At 42.5% G+C, this 17,178-nt stretch overlaps 1 protein-coding gene across 2 annotated transcripts in view; it reads left to right on the forward strand.

The window, feature by feature from the left end:
- Positions 1–17,178, forward strand: part of LOC122928636 (excitatory amino acid transporter 2-like) — a 201,368-nt gene that overhangs the window by 131,867 nt on the left and 52,323 nt on the right. For both annotated transcript variants that reach the window (XM_044281675.1, XM_044281674.1), the window contains exon 3: positions 14,529–14,681. In XM_044281675.1, the coding sequence (XP_044137610.1) occupies positions 14,529–14,681 (153 nt within the window). The remainder of the gene's footprint in view (positions 1–14,528; positions 14,682–17,178) is intronic.

Below are 17,178 nucleotides of genomic sequence, written 5' to 3' on the forward strand. Positions count from 1 at the left end.
AGAACTGGCGGTGACAGTACCCCTCCCACTACGGGTGAACTCCGGACACTCAGAGCCCGCCTTCTCAGGATAAGACCTATGGAAAGCCCTGATGAGACGAGTGGCCTTAATGTCCGCCACTGGGACCCACATCCTCTCCTCAGGACCATAACCCTCCCAATGAACGAGGAACTGGAGAGAACCGCGGATAAAGCGAGAATCCACAGAGACCTGAAATTCAAGATTACCATCAACAACAATCGTAGGAGGAGGCAAAGAGGAGGGTACAGTGGGTTGGACATAAGGTTTTAATAGGGACCTGTGAAAAACATTATGGATCTTCCAAGTCTGAGGAAGATCAAGACGGAAGGGAACGGGATTGATGACGGACAAGATCTTGTAAGGCCCAATAAACTTAGGACCCAACTTCCTGGAGGGAACCTTAAGTTTGATATTCTTTGTAGACAACCACACCAGATCACCCACATTAAGGTCCAGACGAGGCACACGTTTCTTATCCGCCACACACTTATATCTCTCACTCATCCTCTTCAGATTCCCCTGAATCTGGGTTACAAATGCTCATCTTTTGTGCTAGAAAGTACATTTGAGGCCTACACTGCATTTAGGACAGTACGAATGGTGAGGCCAGAACAAGTACAGACTATAGTAGATATGGGGCTGACAGTGCCTACAGTTCCTTCACCTTGTCTTCCACCCAGTCCCCTGCTGAAAGATCAGAGTTGGCACCTACAGCCCATGGCCATCTGTCTTTCAACTCACCCCCTTGCAAATCGGATAAGCAGTCTTATCCCCAAGTCATGCAGCAGTCTGTTATGCTTTTTGATGACTCTGCTGGCAGGGTTTCCGTGGGCCATCGAAATAGCCCTTCACCAGAAGTGGAAGAGATTGAGTGCACTGATGCCCAACACTTATGTTTCAGGATCAGTACATGGGAAGACCACAGCAGCATGTCTCTGATGATGACAAAACACAGGTGCCAACTGCTGCGGCTTTCTGCAGACCGACAAGAAGAGCAGGGGTAAAGAGTGGGTGGAAGATGATGTGGAGGATGATGAGATACTAGACCCCACATGGAATCGAGGTCAAGTATCTGTTACATTCTTGGGTGACATTTTACCATTTTTGCCATGAATAAACCCCTGCTAAATTTCTAAAATTCGTATTTAATTGACGCTTGCCCCTTCTTTTCAGCCGATCCTTCCGCTTTAATAACTTGTCCCACATTTCCGCTCTATCACATTTCATCCATTGACCTCCCTTGGATGTGGTATCCCTTTCTCAGGCTCCCTCTCTGGCCTGGAACCCTGATTCCCCGCTACCCGTGATCATCATGGTAGGTGCAGAAAAGAACATCGAAAGTTAATAGAGATTATATCCAATTGGATCGTGGACATCGCGGGGACATGCGACATGGTTGAGCAGTATGTGTGCACACGCCTACACGTACTGACTGATGGGTCTGCCCCCTTAAACTTCTGGGTCTCCAAAATGGGCACACGGCCTGAGCTTGCCCTTTACACCTTGGAGGTGCTGGCCTAACCTGCAGCCAGTGTATTGTCTGAATGTTTGTTTAGCACAGCTGGAGGGGGTTGTCACGGGTTATATTTCCCAATGTTTTGGGGCCTACCCAAATTTAAGCAAAAAATAAAATAAAATAAAAAACAAAAACAAAAACCAGTGTTGGCTACCTCCTCCACCGCTGCTTCCACCTACACCGCCACATCCACCACCTCCTCAACCTCCTAATCCATATGGATCTCCTCCTCCTAGATCAAGATTATTATTTTCACGTATTTTATGTTATTTGAAGTCATTTCTCTATCCACATTTGTTTGCAGAGCACTTGCCATGCTCTTAACCACATTTTGCTGCCATTTGCAGCCCTCTAGCCCTTTCCATGACTTTTTTAGAGCCATTTTAGTGCTCAAAAGTTCGGGTCCCCATTGACTTCACTGGAGTTCAGGTTCAAGTTCGGGTCAAGTTCGGGTCCCGAACTCAAACTTTTTTGTGAAGTTCGTCCGAACCCGTCGAACACGAACATCCAGGTGTCCGCTTAACTCTAATTAAGGGGTTTGATATACCTGTTTCCACCAAATATTGATTGAGGCCTGCGATATACCTGCTTCCACAAATACTGCTCTTCTCTAGTGACTTAGGCACAGGGTCATTTTGAAAATGACAGGCAGAGGAAGAGGCAGGCCGTTCCGCAGGGGTAGTAGGGGTCGGACAGGTGCACCAGGCCGGAGCCTAAGTGGAAAGTTCGAGAAGGCGCGTGCGATTACGCCAAAGGATGGACCAGAGTTGGTTGAGTGGCTCATTCAGCCTTCTGCTTCTGCACCCTACTCATCCTCTGTATACTTACTCTCTGCTGTGTGCACCCCCAAAGACACCACCACCATCACCATAGCCCCTCCACTCGAGTCAGAGGAATTATTTTCCCATCTACAGGTGAAACTCAATTTTTTTTGCATAAGTCCATTTATTTCAGTAATGCAAATTAAAAGGAATTGCATTAATGCAGCTTTAAATTAGAATTTTGTGAAAAGGTTCAATATTCTAGGCTCAAAGTGTCACACTCTAGTCAGCTAATTAAGGCATACCTGAGCAAAGGGTACCTCAAAATTGAGACTTTGGGGTTTCATAAGCAGTAAGCCATAATCATCCAAATTATAAGAAATAAAGGCTTGAAATATCTCACTTTGCATGTAATGAGTCTTTCACCTTTTAAGTTGCATCACTGAAATAAATGAACTTTGCACAATATTCGAATTTTTTGAGTTTCACCTGTATTTCCAGACCATACCGATACGCAGCCATTCTTGACATCGGATGAGGAAGAGAAGGTAGCAACAGCCGCCACCCAGTGGTCTGACGACAGTACCCAGGTCAGCCCAAGGAGGGAGTTCCCCGCTGTTGCTGCCTACTCCAAGATCTCAAATGTCAGTGGCTGTGAAGGTGATAATGATGACGTGTCGATGGACGTCACGTGGGTGCCCACAAGAGAGGAAGAGGAGGGGAGTTCAAAGGGAGAGACGGAGCAGCGGAGAAGGAGGAGAAGCAGGCAGAGCTCGCAGGGCACAGGAGGCAAAAAGCAGACAGCAAATGTATCAGGAGCGAGCCATCCGCCATGCATGGTCATTTCTGGCACTCCTAGGACTCTGGCACATGGCTCTGCAGTGTGGGCTTTTTGTATTGTGTCAGCTGCTGACAATTGTGTTGCCATCTGCAGCCTGTGCTATCAATGCATAAGTTGCAGTAAGCCCAACACTCACTGAGCCCAGTGAGAGCAACGCTGTAAGAACCCACAAAGCCACACTCCTGGCGCTCCAAGTCCTGCCTCTTCTCCTTCTCCTCTCTCCTCTCATTTTCCCTCCACTCCACCTTCTACCGTGCCATTGTCGTGGTCATCTGGCAGAAGGCAGGCTTTCGTGGCCCAAATGTTCGAGCGTAAAAAGATGATGACGCCGGATAACCCTCTTTCCCAACGGCTGACCGCTGGCTTATCAGAACTGCTAGCCCGCCAACTACTGCCGTATAAACTGGTGGACTTGGAGGCCTTTAGATAATTTGTGGCCATTGGCACACCGCAATAGAAGGTCCCGGAAGGAAATATTTCTCACAGAAGGGCATCCCAGAACTACAGTTGCAAGAAAAAGTATGTGAACCCTTTGTAATGATATGGATTTCTGCACAAATTGGTCATAAAATGTGACCTTATCTTCATCTAAGTCACAACAATAGACAATCACAGTCTGCTGAAACTAATAACAACGTTTGTGAAACGTCCTGGCCAATGTTCACCCATGACTAATTACAATATAACAAAGAGTGAGTCAAAACAACACAGCAGGTACACTAATCTGACTGTGAAGAATGGAATTTTTTTAATATTGTTTTTAATGCCTATTTGGAAACAGTCTGCATAAAAAAAAAACATACTGACTGTGACAATGCAAATAGAAGAAACTCAAAGAAACTCTACAACAGCTTTTTGGAAAAAATGTGCAATGGGACACAGACTGCAGAAAAATATATACTGACCATGACACTGCTAAACAGAAGAAACTTGAAACGTTGCAACAGCTAAGGCTACATTCATACGAACGTATTTTGTTTCTGTGTCTCTTATGTTTTTTTGCGGATTGGATGAGGACCCATTTATTTCAACGGGTCTGCAGAAAATGCGGACAGCACACCGTGTTTTACGGGTCAGTGACACAGATTAATAGATAACCTATTATGTTAGCCACTGATTTTTATATTGTGTGAAAATTCTATTTCATTTCACAGTTTTTTGGGGTTTTCACATTGATTGATAGATAACATGTTCTGTTAGCCACTGGTTCAAGTAGTGGCCCCCTGACAGAGTGGGGAGGGTGTCAGCAGTAAGATTGCGTTGCCGTCATGTCTAGTGATGAGCGAGCACCAAAGTATTCGGGTGTTCGGCACAAACACATTGCTATATTCGTGTGTTTGGCCAAGCACCCGGGTATAATGGAAGTCAATGGGAGACAACTAGGCACCCCCTGCTCGGCAGAGAAGAGGGTGTCGGGGTCGTAAAAAAAGGTTAGAAATTGATAGAAACCCCATCAAAATGGTTTGGAAAGAGCATTAAGAGGATAGCTGGATGTGTCTAAGGGCTCTTTCACACTTGCGTTCTTTTGTTCCGGCATAGAGTTCTGTCGTCGGGGCTCTATGCCGGAAGAATCCTGATCAGGATTATCCCCATGCATTCTGAATGGAGAGAAATCCGTATAGGATGCATCAGGATGTCTTCAGTTCAGGACCGGAACATTTTTTGGCCGGAGAAAATACTGCAGCATGCTGCGCTTTTTGCTCTGGCCAAAAATCCTGAACACTTGCCGCAAGGCCGGATCCGGAATTAATGCCCATTGAAAGGCATTAATCCGGATCCGGCCTTAAGACGTTTAGCTTTTTCTGAATGGTTACCATGGCTGCCAGGACGCTAAAGTCCTGGCAGCCATGGTAAAATGTAGTGGGGACCTGGGGAGCAGTATACTTACCGTCCGTGCGGCTCCTGGGGCGCTCCAGAGTGATGTCAGGGCACCCCACGCGCATGGATGACGTCATCCATGCGCATGGGGCGCTCTGACGTCATTCTGGAGTGCCCTGGGAGCCGCACGGATGGTAAGTATACTGCTCCCCTGCTCCCCACTACTACTATGGCAACCAGGACTTTAATAGCGTCCTGGCTGCCATAGTAACACTGAACGCATTTTGAAGACGGATCCGTCTTCAAATGCTTTCAGTTCACTTGCGTTTTTCCGGATCCGGCGTGTAATTCCGGCAAATGGAGTAGACGACAGATCCGGACAACGCAAGTGTGAAAGAGGCCTAAGACTCCTATTATGTACGATATACAATAGAAAACCGCACAAAGGCTGTATGCCAAAAGCCTTGTTTGTGCAAGCCATCAATCTATCCATGAGACAGATGACAGGCTTAGTCAGCATACCGTACAATGGCAGCCTTGTGCACTATGAGATATTCCAAACCAGCCCTCATCTGACTGAGAACCAGCAAACCTCAAAGTTATTTTGCATCTGTTGGATGGCTTGGGTGGACCTGCACACCTAGATCAATATCATTAGGGTGACAAAAATTCTGATTGTCCTAACATAATATTCAATAACCTTTCTATACAGTTTTGTCATGTAAAAACTAACTTGAATAAACATGGGCATATGGGAAAGACATGCAAATGAGCAGAATCTGCCTTGTTTTTCAGCTGTCATAAGACTATGAAAACCAATAGATGGTGCTATTGAGTCATGAACAGCACCATCTATTGGTTTTACAGTATTATGAAAAGACAAATATTCTTGTCAGAAGACTATGAAACCAATAGAGGGCGTTATTGAGTTATGAACAGCGCTCTCTTTTGGTTTCACAGTCTTATGACAAGACAAATATTCTTGTCAGAAGACTATGAAACCAATAGAGGGCGCTGTTCATAACTCGATAGCGCCACATATTGGTTTCATAGTCTTCTGACAAGAATATTAGTCTGAGTCTTATGACAAGCTTATTAGTGTATCCTTTTGCATTGAAAATAATCGCGAATATACACTAAATGATATGTGACACTGGGAAAGCTGGGTAATAACTCGCGATCTACACTAAGTTATTACCCAGCTTTTCCAGTGTCAGATATTATCACTGACTTACTACATAATTATTACATAATATTCGATATATTGCTATATATTCGTTTTTTAGAATATTACGAATATTCTATGGTTTTCTGGCAATTTTCAAGATGTCTAGCTGTTGGGTGGAAGACTTCAGGAACCGCTTTACAACCAGATTAAAGGTGTGTGCCATGCAGGGCACATGGGTCAGCCCTCCTTGATGCAGCGCCGACAGAATGTTATTCCTGTTATCGGTGACAATGGTTCTGATCTTTAGTTGACAATAAGATAGACAGGATTCAATTTCTTGTTGAAAGAGGCAGAGCAGTTCCTACCGCCATGCTCTGCATAGTTAGTATGCTGGAGGACCACTCCAAACTACACCTACAGTGAAGGCTGAAGACAAGGTGAAGCATGAAGAGGCGGAGAAGGACATTGGTGCAGGAATCACAGCTTGAGAACGCAGAGGCAGCATTGTCATCACTTGGCAAAATAGTTACAGCTCCACATGTCGGTGCTGCTCCACTGTACCTTCTGCCCAACATACGTGTGCAGGGATGGTACAGCCTTTTTGGAGAAGTAATGACGGCTTGGGACTCTCCACCTTGGCTCGACACAAGCCATCAGTTCTCTGAAAGGTGCAGAGTCCACCACATGGAAAGGGAGGGACTTTAGTACCAGCAAATTGGCTAGGACGTTCAGCTTCTGTGCTGTTGGATGAGTCCAACCACACTGTTGTCTTTTTGAAATTGCCTCGGTGATTGATTGCTGGCGAAATGAGTGATGACATGTAGGAGGAGGATCATCAGGACAAGGAGATGATCACGTAGCCCCGTCTTCACCAGGCTTCCACATGTGATCAGCTATGTCATCATCCACTACTGTCTGCACATCACTGATGTCACCCTTACCAGTCTCGTGACCGCGTCCCTGACTGCTCCCACGCAGCTCTCATCATTGCTATTTGCCCGCCTACAGGAGGGAGCAGCGGATCTCTCCTCAAAATCTGTGATGGGCAGTAGGTGCAGACTCAAGCAGAATTCAGAATGTAGTTGCAGAATCAATGCCTAATGGAATTACTTATCTATAAAGCAAGGTGTAAAATCAAATAACTGAAAAAATAGAGTGCTATTTCACCCCAATTACAGAATCAAGGCGCTATAGAATTATATATCTATAAAACAATGTGGACACCACCAATAGCAGTCATATTACCCTATTTTTTCACCCCTATTACAGAATCAAGGCCTAATGGAATGAATTATGTTTAAAACAATGTGTACACCCCAATAGCAGCAGTATTAGACTGGAATTACTTATGTATAAAACAGGGTGGAAAACAAAATAACTGAAAAAATAGAGCACTTTTTTGCTCCAATTATAGAATTAATGCCTAATGGAACTACTTATCTATAAAACAAGGTGTAAAACCAAATAGCTGAAATTCAGCTTCACATCGAATCCAATTTTTCCTGAAATTCTTTCTCATAACTAAGATCCTCCAGTTTAGTCACTCTCCTTTGTACTTTTTCCAGCTCCAGAGCATTTTTCCTATGGACTGGTGCCCCGAACTAAACTGCATATTCCAGATGAGGCTGCACCAAAGCTTTGTAAAGTGGTAATATTACATCCTTCTCCCGCTAGTTGATGCCTCGTTTAATACATGACAATATCCTGCTAGCCTTAGAAGCAGCTGATTGAAATTGTATGCTGTTACTTAATCTATGATCTACAAATACACCTAAATCCGTCTCCACAAGTGACTCTCCCAGTGGTATATCCTGTAGGACATGTGACGCACGTAGATTACTGTATCACTACCCAGATGCATAACTTTACATTTATCCACATTGAATCTAGTTTGCCAAGTCAATGCCCAAACAATCAGGGGGTCATTTATCAAACTGGTGTAAAGTGGAACTGGATTAGTTGCCCATAGCAACCAATCAGATTCTACCTTTCATTTTCCAAAGGAGCTGTCCAAAATGAAAGGTGGAATCTGACTGGTTGCTATGGCTAACTAAGCCAGTTCCACTTTACACCAGTTTGATAAATGACCCCATCAGACCTTATTTTACCCATTAAACATCTGTGAGGTATTCAATGCCTTTGCAAAATCCAAGAACACCACATCCACAGCCACCCCTCTGTCCAGGCTACTTGACTCCCCTCTACTTGACTCCCCAGAAAAGCAAATCAGGTTAGTCTGACATTTTCTGACCTTAGTAAACCCATCATTTATGATATTATTAACACACTCTTGTATATAGTCCCTTAAGTGTCCTTCAAACATTTTTCCAATAACAGAAGTTAAGCTTACTGGTCAATGATTACCTGTCAACAGCCATTCTAAGCTGAATCTACAGTGCATATAAACAGTCTACATACTCCTGTTAAAATGTTAGGTTTCTGTGCTGTAAAAAGATGAGACAAAGATAAATAATTTCAGAACTTTTTCCACCTTTAATGTGACCTATAAACTGTACCACTCAATTGAAAAACAAACTGAAATCTTTTAGGTGAAGGGAAGAAAACAAAATAAATAAATAATGTGGTTGCATGAGTGTGCACACCCTCATATCACTGGGGATGTAGCTGTGTTCAGAATTAAGCAATCACATTCAAAATCATGTTAAATAGGAGTCAGCATACACCTGCCATAATTTAAAGTGTCTCTGATTAACCCCAAATAAAGTTCATCTGCTCTAGTTGGTCTTTCCTGAAATTTTCTTAGTCGCATCCCACAGCAAAAGCCATGGTCCACAGAGAGCTTCCAAAGCATTAGAGGGATCTCATTGTTAAAAGGTATCAGTCAGGAGAAGGGTACAAAAGAATTTCCAAGGCATTAGATATTCCATTGAACACAGTGAAGACAGTCATCATCAAGTGGAGAAAATATGGCAGAACAGTGAAATTACCAAGAACTGGACGTCCCTCCAAAATTTATGAAAATACGAGAAGAAAACTGGTCTGGGAAGCTACCAAGAGGCCTACAGCAACATTAAAGGAGCTGCAGGAATATCTGGCAAGTACTGGCTGTGTGCTACATGTGACAACAATCTCCCGTATTCTTTATGTCTGGGCTATGGGGTAGAGTGGCAAGACGAAAGCCTTTTTCTTACGAAGAAAAACTTCCAAGACAGGCTACATTTTTCAAAAACACATCTGAAGACTCCCAAAAGCATGTGGGAAAAGGTGTTATGGTCTGATGAAACCAAGGTTGAACTTTTTGACCATAATTCCAAAAGATATGTTTGGCGCAAAAATAACACTGCACATCACCAAAAGAACACCATACCCACAGTGAAGCATGGTGGTGGCAGCATCATGCTTTGGGGCTGTTTTTCTTTAGCTGGAACTGGGGTCTTAGTAGTTAAGCTAGAGGGAATTATGAACAGTTCCAAATACCAGTCAATATTGGCACAAAACCTTCAGGCTTCTCCTAAAAAGCTGAACATGAAGAGGAACTTCATCTTTCAGCATGACAATGACCCAAAGCATACATCCAAATCAACAAAGGAATGGCTTCACCAGAAGATTAAAGTTTTGGAATGGCCCAGCCAGATCCCAGACCTGAATCCGATTTGAAAATCTGTGGGGTGATCTGAAGAGGGTTGTGCACAAGAGATGCCCTCGCAATCTGACAGATTTGTAGTGTTTTTGCAAAGTCAAAATGTGCCATGCTGATAGACTTATACCCAAAAAGACGCTGTAATAAAATCAAAAGGTGCTTCAACAAAGTATTAGTTTAAGAGTGTACACTTATGCAACATATTTTATTTTTATATTTTTTCTTCCCTCTAACTAAAAGATTTCAGTTTGTTTTTCAATTGAGTTGTACAGTTTACAGTTTATAGGTCACAAGTAAGTACCGGGTTTGCAGACTGGCTGGAAATTCCTGGTTCTGTTGACTCCAGGGTCATTGATCCAGGATGCTATTTTGACTGCCTGATTGGAGTCTTTCTTTTTATTTGTATATAAAGAGCTAAAAAACAAAAAACTATTTAGTAATTCTGCCTTTTCCTTATCTTCAGTGACCACCCTCCCCCTTCATTTACCATTATTTAGGGAACCTATCTGCTCTGACCTTGGTTTTTTAGCATTTAAATATTTAAACGATTTTTGGAGATTTGTTTTGCTTTCTTTTTTACGTTTTTTTATCTCTTTTTTACAGATTTTATTAAGCTCTTTGTAAAGGCTAGAGCTGGCTCCTCTTTATTTTTTAAATGTCATTTTTTGCCCTTTTTACAGTTGCTGTAAGCCATGTGGAGTTTAATTTTAACCATTTATACCTGTTACCTACAGGAATAAATTTTGCAGTTTCATCTCTCCCATTTATCCCCAGTATTACTATGTGGCAGTAGCTACTCCCAGTCTATACCCTGAAATGCTTCCCTCAATCCAGGAGAATTGGCCTTTTTAAAATTCAGTGTTTTGCTCTCACAGCAGAGTTTGTGTTTTATATTTCAGGGGAAATATTATTATTTTGTGATCATTATTACCTACTGTTTCACGAACAGTAACATTTCCAACATTTCCCCTTTATTATTATGACTCCCATCCTCCCAGATCCTAGTTTAAAACTCTCCCAGCAAGCAATTTTTTCAACTGCAGCTTCTCCATTTAGGCGAAGCCCATCCCTACTTTAGAGCCTGTAGCCAACAGAGAGTCAACCCAGTTCTCCATGAATATATTAATATTTTTTGTTTGTTTGTTATTGCAATCATTGCTTGTTTGCCCCTAGAGCATTTACACTGGTACTGGGCTGTCAACAGATTTGTCCAATCAACACAAAACAAATTTTTATTGTTCATTGCACGAGCACTGTACACTATTACATGTGGCGATAACAATTATTTCTTGTCAAACTTCAGCAAAGCTGCCTAATCGTATTTTTTTAAATTTCACTTATCTCTAATTATATTGCCTCAAGCATATAAAGCATATTAAGCATAATTTCTTTTAACTGAACCTCTATATGCTAAATTTTTATGAATGTGTTCTTTACATCCCTTCATGTATAATACAAGTTGTGTTACCAATGTACAGAACAAAAAAGAATATATATTTAAAAAAAATTACCACCTGCATTAACGTCCGCCAAAAGGACAAGACTAGGACATGTTCTATCTTTTTTGCGGACTGGTGGAATGAACATAAAGATGTGGACAACACACTGTGAGCATTCACATTTTTTTATACTCCATTGAGATGAATAGATCCACATCCGATCCGCAAAAAATGTGGATCGAATGCAGAAAAAATATATATGGTCATGCGCATGGGGCCTTCAGGTGACAAGATTCATGTGGATGTGGATTTGTATTCACAAAAGGTCTCTATGGCAAAGCTGGACATGTTCAGCGACCTGGACCACAGGAGGAGGCGTGATGGTGGCGTTGGAAAGGATAGGAGTGGAGGTGGTGATAATGAGGGTCATTGTAGTTATCTCTCCCATGGCTGAGAATGCAGTGGTTGAAGTGGCACACCCTTACTTTCCATCAGGGCACACCCTCATATTAAGACTCTTGCAGGCTCAGACTGGCTCACAGGGAAACAGGTGAATCCCCCAGTGGACCTCTAAACAAGGTGGGCCCTTAGTCCCCAAACCCCTGCAGCAGCACTTGATATGGCTGGCCTATGTTTGCATAAAAAATGGTTAGATTATTTAGTAAACCACGCAGTATATTATAGATGGGACAACCATTATCTTCTTTTTATGGGGACCTGACTTCTCAAAGGCACTGCAGGGACCCCCATCATCAGTCATCTTAACAGATAGCTGGTCCGGCTCTGAAGTGTGGCAGTCACCAAAGAAGTATACCCAGTCCACATGCAGAAAGGTCTTTTACCATAAACGAGCGATTACGTTACTGTCTGTGCACTGCGGGGTGTAGAACTTAAACAGATAGCTGGTCCAGCTCTAAAGTGTGGGAGGCACTGAAGCATTATACGCAGTCCACATGCAGTAAGGTCTTTTGCCATAAAAGAACGATTACCTTACTGTCCACGCACTCTTCCTATGGTCCTCAACAGTCTGTAGAAATTCATTACATTTTTCTCTCAGAGGTTTGGCACATGTTCTCAGCATGCAGGGAATGAGTGTCCCTGTAGTGTGCCTTACATTGTACAGGCACATGGAGCCTCTCACTTTTTGGCTGCCAACTCTCAACTACACTACACAGCCTTCCTCCTACTGAGTTCGTCCAGACAACGAAGCTCTTGGAATCACAGACATGACATAGAAAAATACGCTAACCCTTAATGGTACTGTAGATATCAACCATTTTAGCAATAAATTAGGTTTTTAGCAGTGATCCACTATGATACTGCATGTATATATTTGATCTTTATTGTATATTTCTTCTGATATTTCTCATCTTATGGCTGCATATGTTGGATCCCCAACAGATCTTTGGCATATGTGGCCATACTAAAATGCCTTGCTAAAAGGGTTAATATCCACAGCATGTGTCCCCAAAATCTGCAGTTGAAAAAGTCACACATAAATACACATACCTTCTGCACATTCCGCAGAAGTCTGCTGCATAAATTGACAGCTTGTCAATCTAAATCCACACCATATGTCAAGTAATGTGCAGATTCTGGTGAGGACACTCTCAGCAGGGTATGGATAGGATTTTTAAAATCTCATTCATTTTGCTTCTACTCTAAGTGCTATAGATTTTTCACACACAATTCTGCTGCAAAAAATCCTGTTTATGCCACTTCTGGCCTTAGCCATTACAGGGAGTGCAGAATTATTAGGCAAATGAGTATTTTGACCACATCATCCTCTTTATGCATGTTGTCTTACTCCAAGCTGTATAGGCTCGAAAGCCTACTACCAATTAAGCATATTAGGTGATGTGCATCTCTGTAATGAGAAGGGGTGTGGTCTAATGACATCAACACCCTATATCAGGTGTGCAAAATTATTAGGCAACTTCCTTTCCTTTGGCAAAATGGGTCAAAAGAAGGACTTGACAGGCTCAGAAAAGTCAAAAATAGTCAGATATCTTGCAGAGGGATGCAGCACTCTTAAAATTGCAAAACTTCTGAAGCGTGATCATCGAACAATCAAGCGTTTCATTCAAAATAGTCAACGGCGTCGCAAGAAGCGTGTGGAAAAACCAAGGCGCAAAATAACTGCCCATGAACTGAGAAAAGTCAAGCGTGCAGCTGCCAAGATGCCACTTGCCACCAGTTTGGCCATATTTCAGAGCTGCAACATCACTGGAGTGCCCAAAAGCACAAGGTGTGCAATACTCAGAGACATGGCCAAGGTAAGAAAGGCTGAAAGACGACCACCACTGAACAAGACACACAAGCTGAAACGTCAAGACTGGGCCAAGAAATATCTCAAGACTGATTTTTCTAAGGTTTTATGGACTGATGAAATGAGAGTGAGTCTTGATGGGCCAGATGGATGGGCCCGTGGCTGGATTGGTAAAGGGCAGAGAGCTCCAGTCCGACTCAGACGCCAGCAAGGTGGAGGTGGAGTACTGGTTTGGGCTGGTATCATCAAAGATGAGCTTGTGGGGCCTTTTCGGGTTGAGGATGGAGTCAAGCTCAACTCCCAGTCCTACTGCCAGTTTCTGGAAGACACCTTCTTCAAGCAGTGGTACAGGAAGAAGTCTGCATCCTTCAAGAAAAACATGATTTTCATGCAGGACAATGCTCCATCACACGCGTCCAAGTACTCCACAGCGTGGCTGGCAAGAAAGGGTATAAAAGAAGAAAATCTAATGACATGGCCTCCTTGTTCACCTGATCTGAACCCCATTGAGAACCTGTGGTCCATCATCAAATGTGAGATTTACAAGGAGGGAAAACAGTACACCTCTCTGTTCACAATGTTGATGGTGAACAGATCAAAACACTGACAGAATCCATGGATGGCAGGCTTTTGAGTGTCCTTGCAAATCAAGGTGGCTATATTGGTCACTGATTTGTTTTTGTTTTGTTTTTAAATGTCAAAAATGTATATTTGTGAATGTTGAGATGTTATATTGGTTTCATTGGTAAAAATAAATAATGGAAATGGGTATATATTTGTTTTTTGTTAAGTTGCCTAATAATTACGCACAGTAATAGTCACCTGCACACACAGATATCCCCCTAAAATAGCTCAAACTAAAAACAAACTAAAAACTACTTCCAAAAATATTCAGCTTTGATATTAATGAGTTTTTTGGGTTCATTGAGAACATGGTTGTTGTTCAATAATAAAATTAATCCTCAAAAATACAACTTGCCTAATAATTCTGCACTCCCTGTATAGTCTATATTTCTGTGGTTCAAAATGTAATGTATCTTTTATTCCTATAGTTCCTGTATTAATACAATATTTCCTTCTCTCTTCCTTCTTAGGTGTGATCTTTGGTTCTCTCTTTGGCTGTCTCCTTCGATTGCTTCCTCCTCTAGATGGAAATATTCTCATCCTAATCTCCTTTCCAGGGGATATTCTCATGCGGATGTTGAAGATGTTAATTTTACCGCTAATTATCTCCAGCTTGATTTCTGGTAAGAGATTTTATAGAAGCAGAAAGTAATTTTATTTTCTAGAAAAGTCCATCAACTGTGTTAACTTTCCTGGACAAACCTAGCAAGGTAGTTTCCTGGTACCTGGAGACTGCCCTCTGAGCATTTCAGGTGTAGCAATTCATTTAAAGGATATGGCAATTGATGGCAAAAAAAGTTGTCAGTCTTGTAAAGCCCTCCGTTTCACCTTATCTGCATACTGTTGCTTCTCCTTCTAACTGAATTCCTTGAGGAAGCTGCTCTGGTAGCCCTTATCTTTTCACAGCTGATAGCTCATTAATAGTGTTGGGCGCGATTATTTGAATCAAGAATTTTAATTGCGAATATCGCCACTTTGAGAATTTGCAAAGATTTAGAATATAAGGCTATATATTCGTATTCGCGAATATTCTAGATTTTTTTTTCCATCAGTGACCTCCCCCCTTCTTCCTTGTGGGCCAATGAGAATGCTGCAGTGTCTTTGTCTGTGCTTAGCAACATCCCTAGCAACCAATAGGAACGTTGCCTACCCCTTACTATATAAGAACCTCCCCAGCAGCCCTTGTATGCAGTTTTATGGAGTTCTGAGAGAGACAGCAGTGTTATTGCTGTGCTCTGTGCTTTCCTGTGTCATTACATTAGATAGTTAGTTAGTTAGCTTATATATATAATACAGATAGTTAGTGGTAGATAGTCAGTGTAGGTTAGATAGTGATAGAGTGTAGCTGGTTCTGCTGTCCATACATACATGCTACAGACATAGTGCTGTGATGTCACAAGTTCACAACAATACTTAGTGCACCATTTAGTAATATGTAGTCAGACCTGCTAAAATGTGAAGTTGCACGTATTGCGCAAAAACATGCACATCATTAATTGCCGATTTGTGCAACTGCGAATATATTGGAGCACTCGATCTGCATATAAAGCTATTGTGATGTTCTGCCGTGCCAACCATTTTCTCCAGTCTCAGGAAACTTCTAGCAGCTTGAAAAATGTAGTAACAGTGACCTACACCTGTATTTTCGCAATCAAGAAAATATTAGTGAATTCTCAAATATATATGATGAATATTCGCAAAATATTGCGAATTCTAATATTGACCCTGCCGCTCATCACTACTCATGAATGGTTTCATAAGAATTTACCTTAAATGGGCTGTTAGGAAACTGATTTAAAGTATTACCGTATTTTTCGCCCTATAAGACGCACTTTTCCCCCCTAAAAGTGGGGGGAGGGGGGGGGGAAGCAGTGCGTCTTATGGGGGGCAAATGCTGTGACCGTCCGGTGAATATGCTGAGAGGGAGGAGGGGCTGGGGGCCGGCATCTGTTTCTGTAATGGCAGCGGGGCCCAGTGCAGTCACTGTATTCTACTACACTGGGCCCCGCTCTCTGTAGTATACGGTAATCCTATCTAACTTGTGGCTATTGTTTAAAGTATTCCAATCATCATAAATCTAGCGCTGTACTACTTACAACTAACTTCTTGGCAGCCAGGAGGCCGGCGGGCGCTCGTAGCATAGCTCACTACGCTCACTGTGCCTGCACCGCCTGCTTAATTCATAAAGTCAGTTATGAGTAGTGAGCTACGCTACGAGCGCCTGCCCGCCCGGCCTCCTGACTGCCAAGAAGTTATTTGTAAGTAGTACAGCGCTAGATTTAAGATGATTGGAATACTTTAAATAATAGCCACAAGTTAGATAGGATTACCGTATACTACAGAGAGCGGGGCCCGGTGTAATAGAATACAGTGACTGCACCGGGCCCTCCTGCCATTAAAGAAACAGATGCCGGTCCCCAGCCCCTCCTCCCTCTCAGCATATTCACCGGACGGTCGCAGTGTGATCTGCCAGCAGCAAGCTATAAGCAAGAGCTGGGGAGCAGATTGATATATAGGAGGAGATTCATCAAAACTAGTGCAAAGGAATACAGGCTTAGTTGTGCATAGCAACCAATCAGATTAGTCCTTTCATTTTCCAAAGCAACTCTGAAAAATGAAAGATTGATATGGGCACCCAAGCCAATTTTCCTTTGCCCTAATTTTGATAAATTAGTGTTGTGGAAAAACATTCAGTTGAACATGTTATTTATTTATTAATTTAAATCTATGCTAATTCTGGGCTTAGGAGTCCAATGGGCAATGCTACTCAGTAACTGACAATTTCATAGAAGACCCTATGCTCAGTGTGTGCATAAGTAGTCTGAAACACGCCCCTCTGTTTACCCAGCTGTGACATCAACGTGTGTTTCCAAATTCCAACTACCATAGCACATGGTGCATAGCAAGATCGGAGAAGCTTTTAATCACTTTAATTACTTTTAGTCACTTTTAGGATATGTTTACACACGGTACATACACTGCAGATTTTCTGCCATGGAATTGCTGGCGGAATATCTGAAGTGTATTTCAGTACCTGCAAAGAGGATGAGATTCTGCAGATAAAATCAAGGAGTATTCACTAGGCTTTCCGGTTTGGACAACCCCTTTCATTACAAGGAT

The sequence above is a fragment of the Bufo gargarizans genome, chromosome 2 (assembly GCF_014858855.1).
Source record: "Bufo gargarizans isolate SCDJY-AF-19 chromosome 2, ASM1485885v1, whole genome shotgun sequence".
Taxonomy (NCBI): Eukaryota; Metazoa; Chordata; class Amphibia; order Anura; family Bufonidae; genus Bufo; species Bufo gargarizans.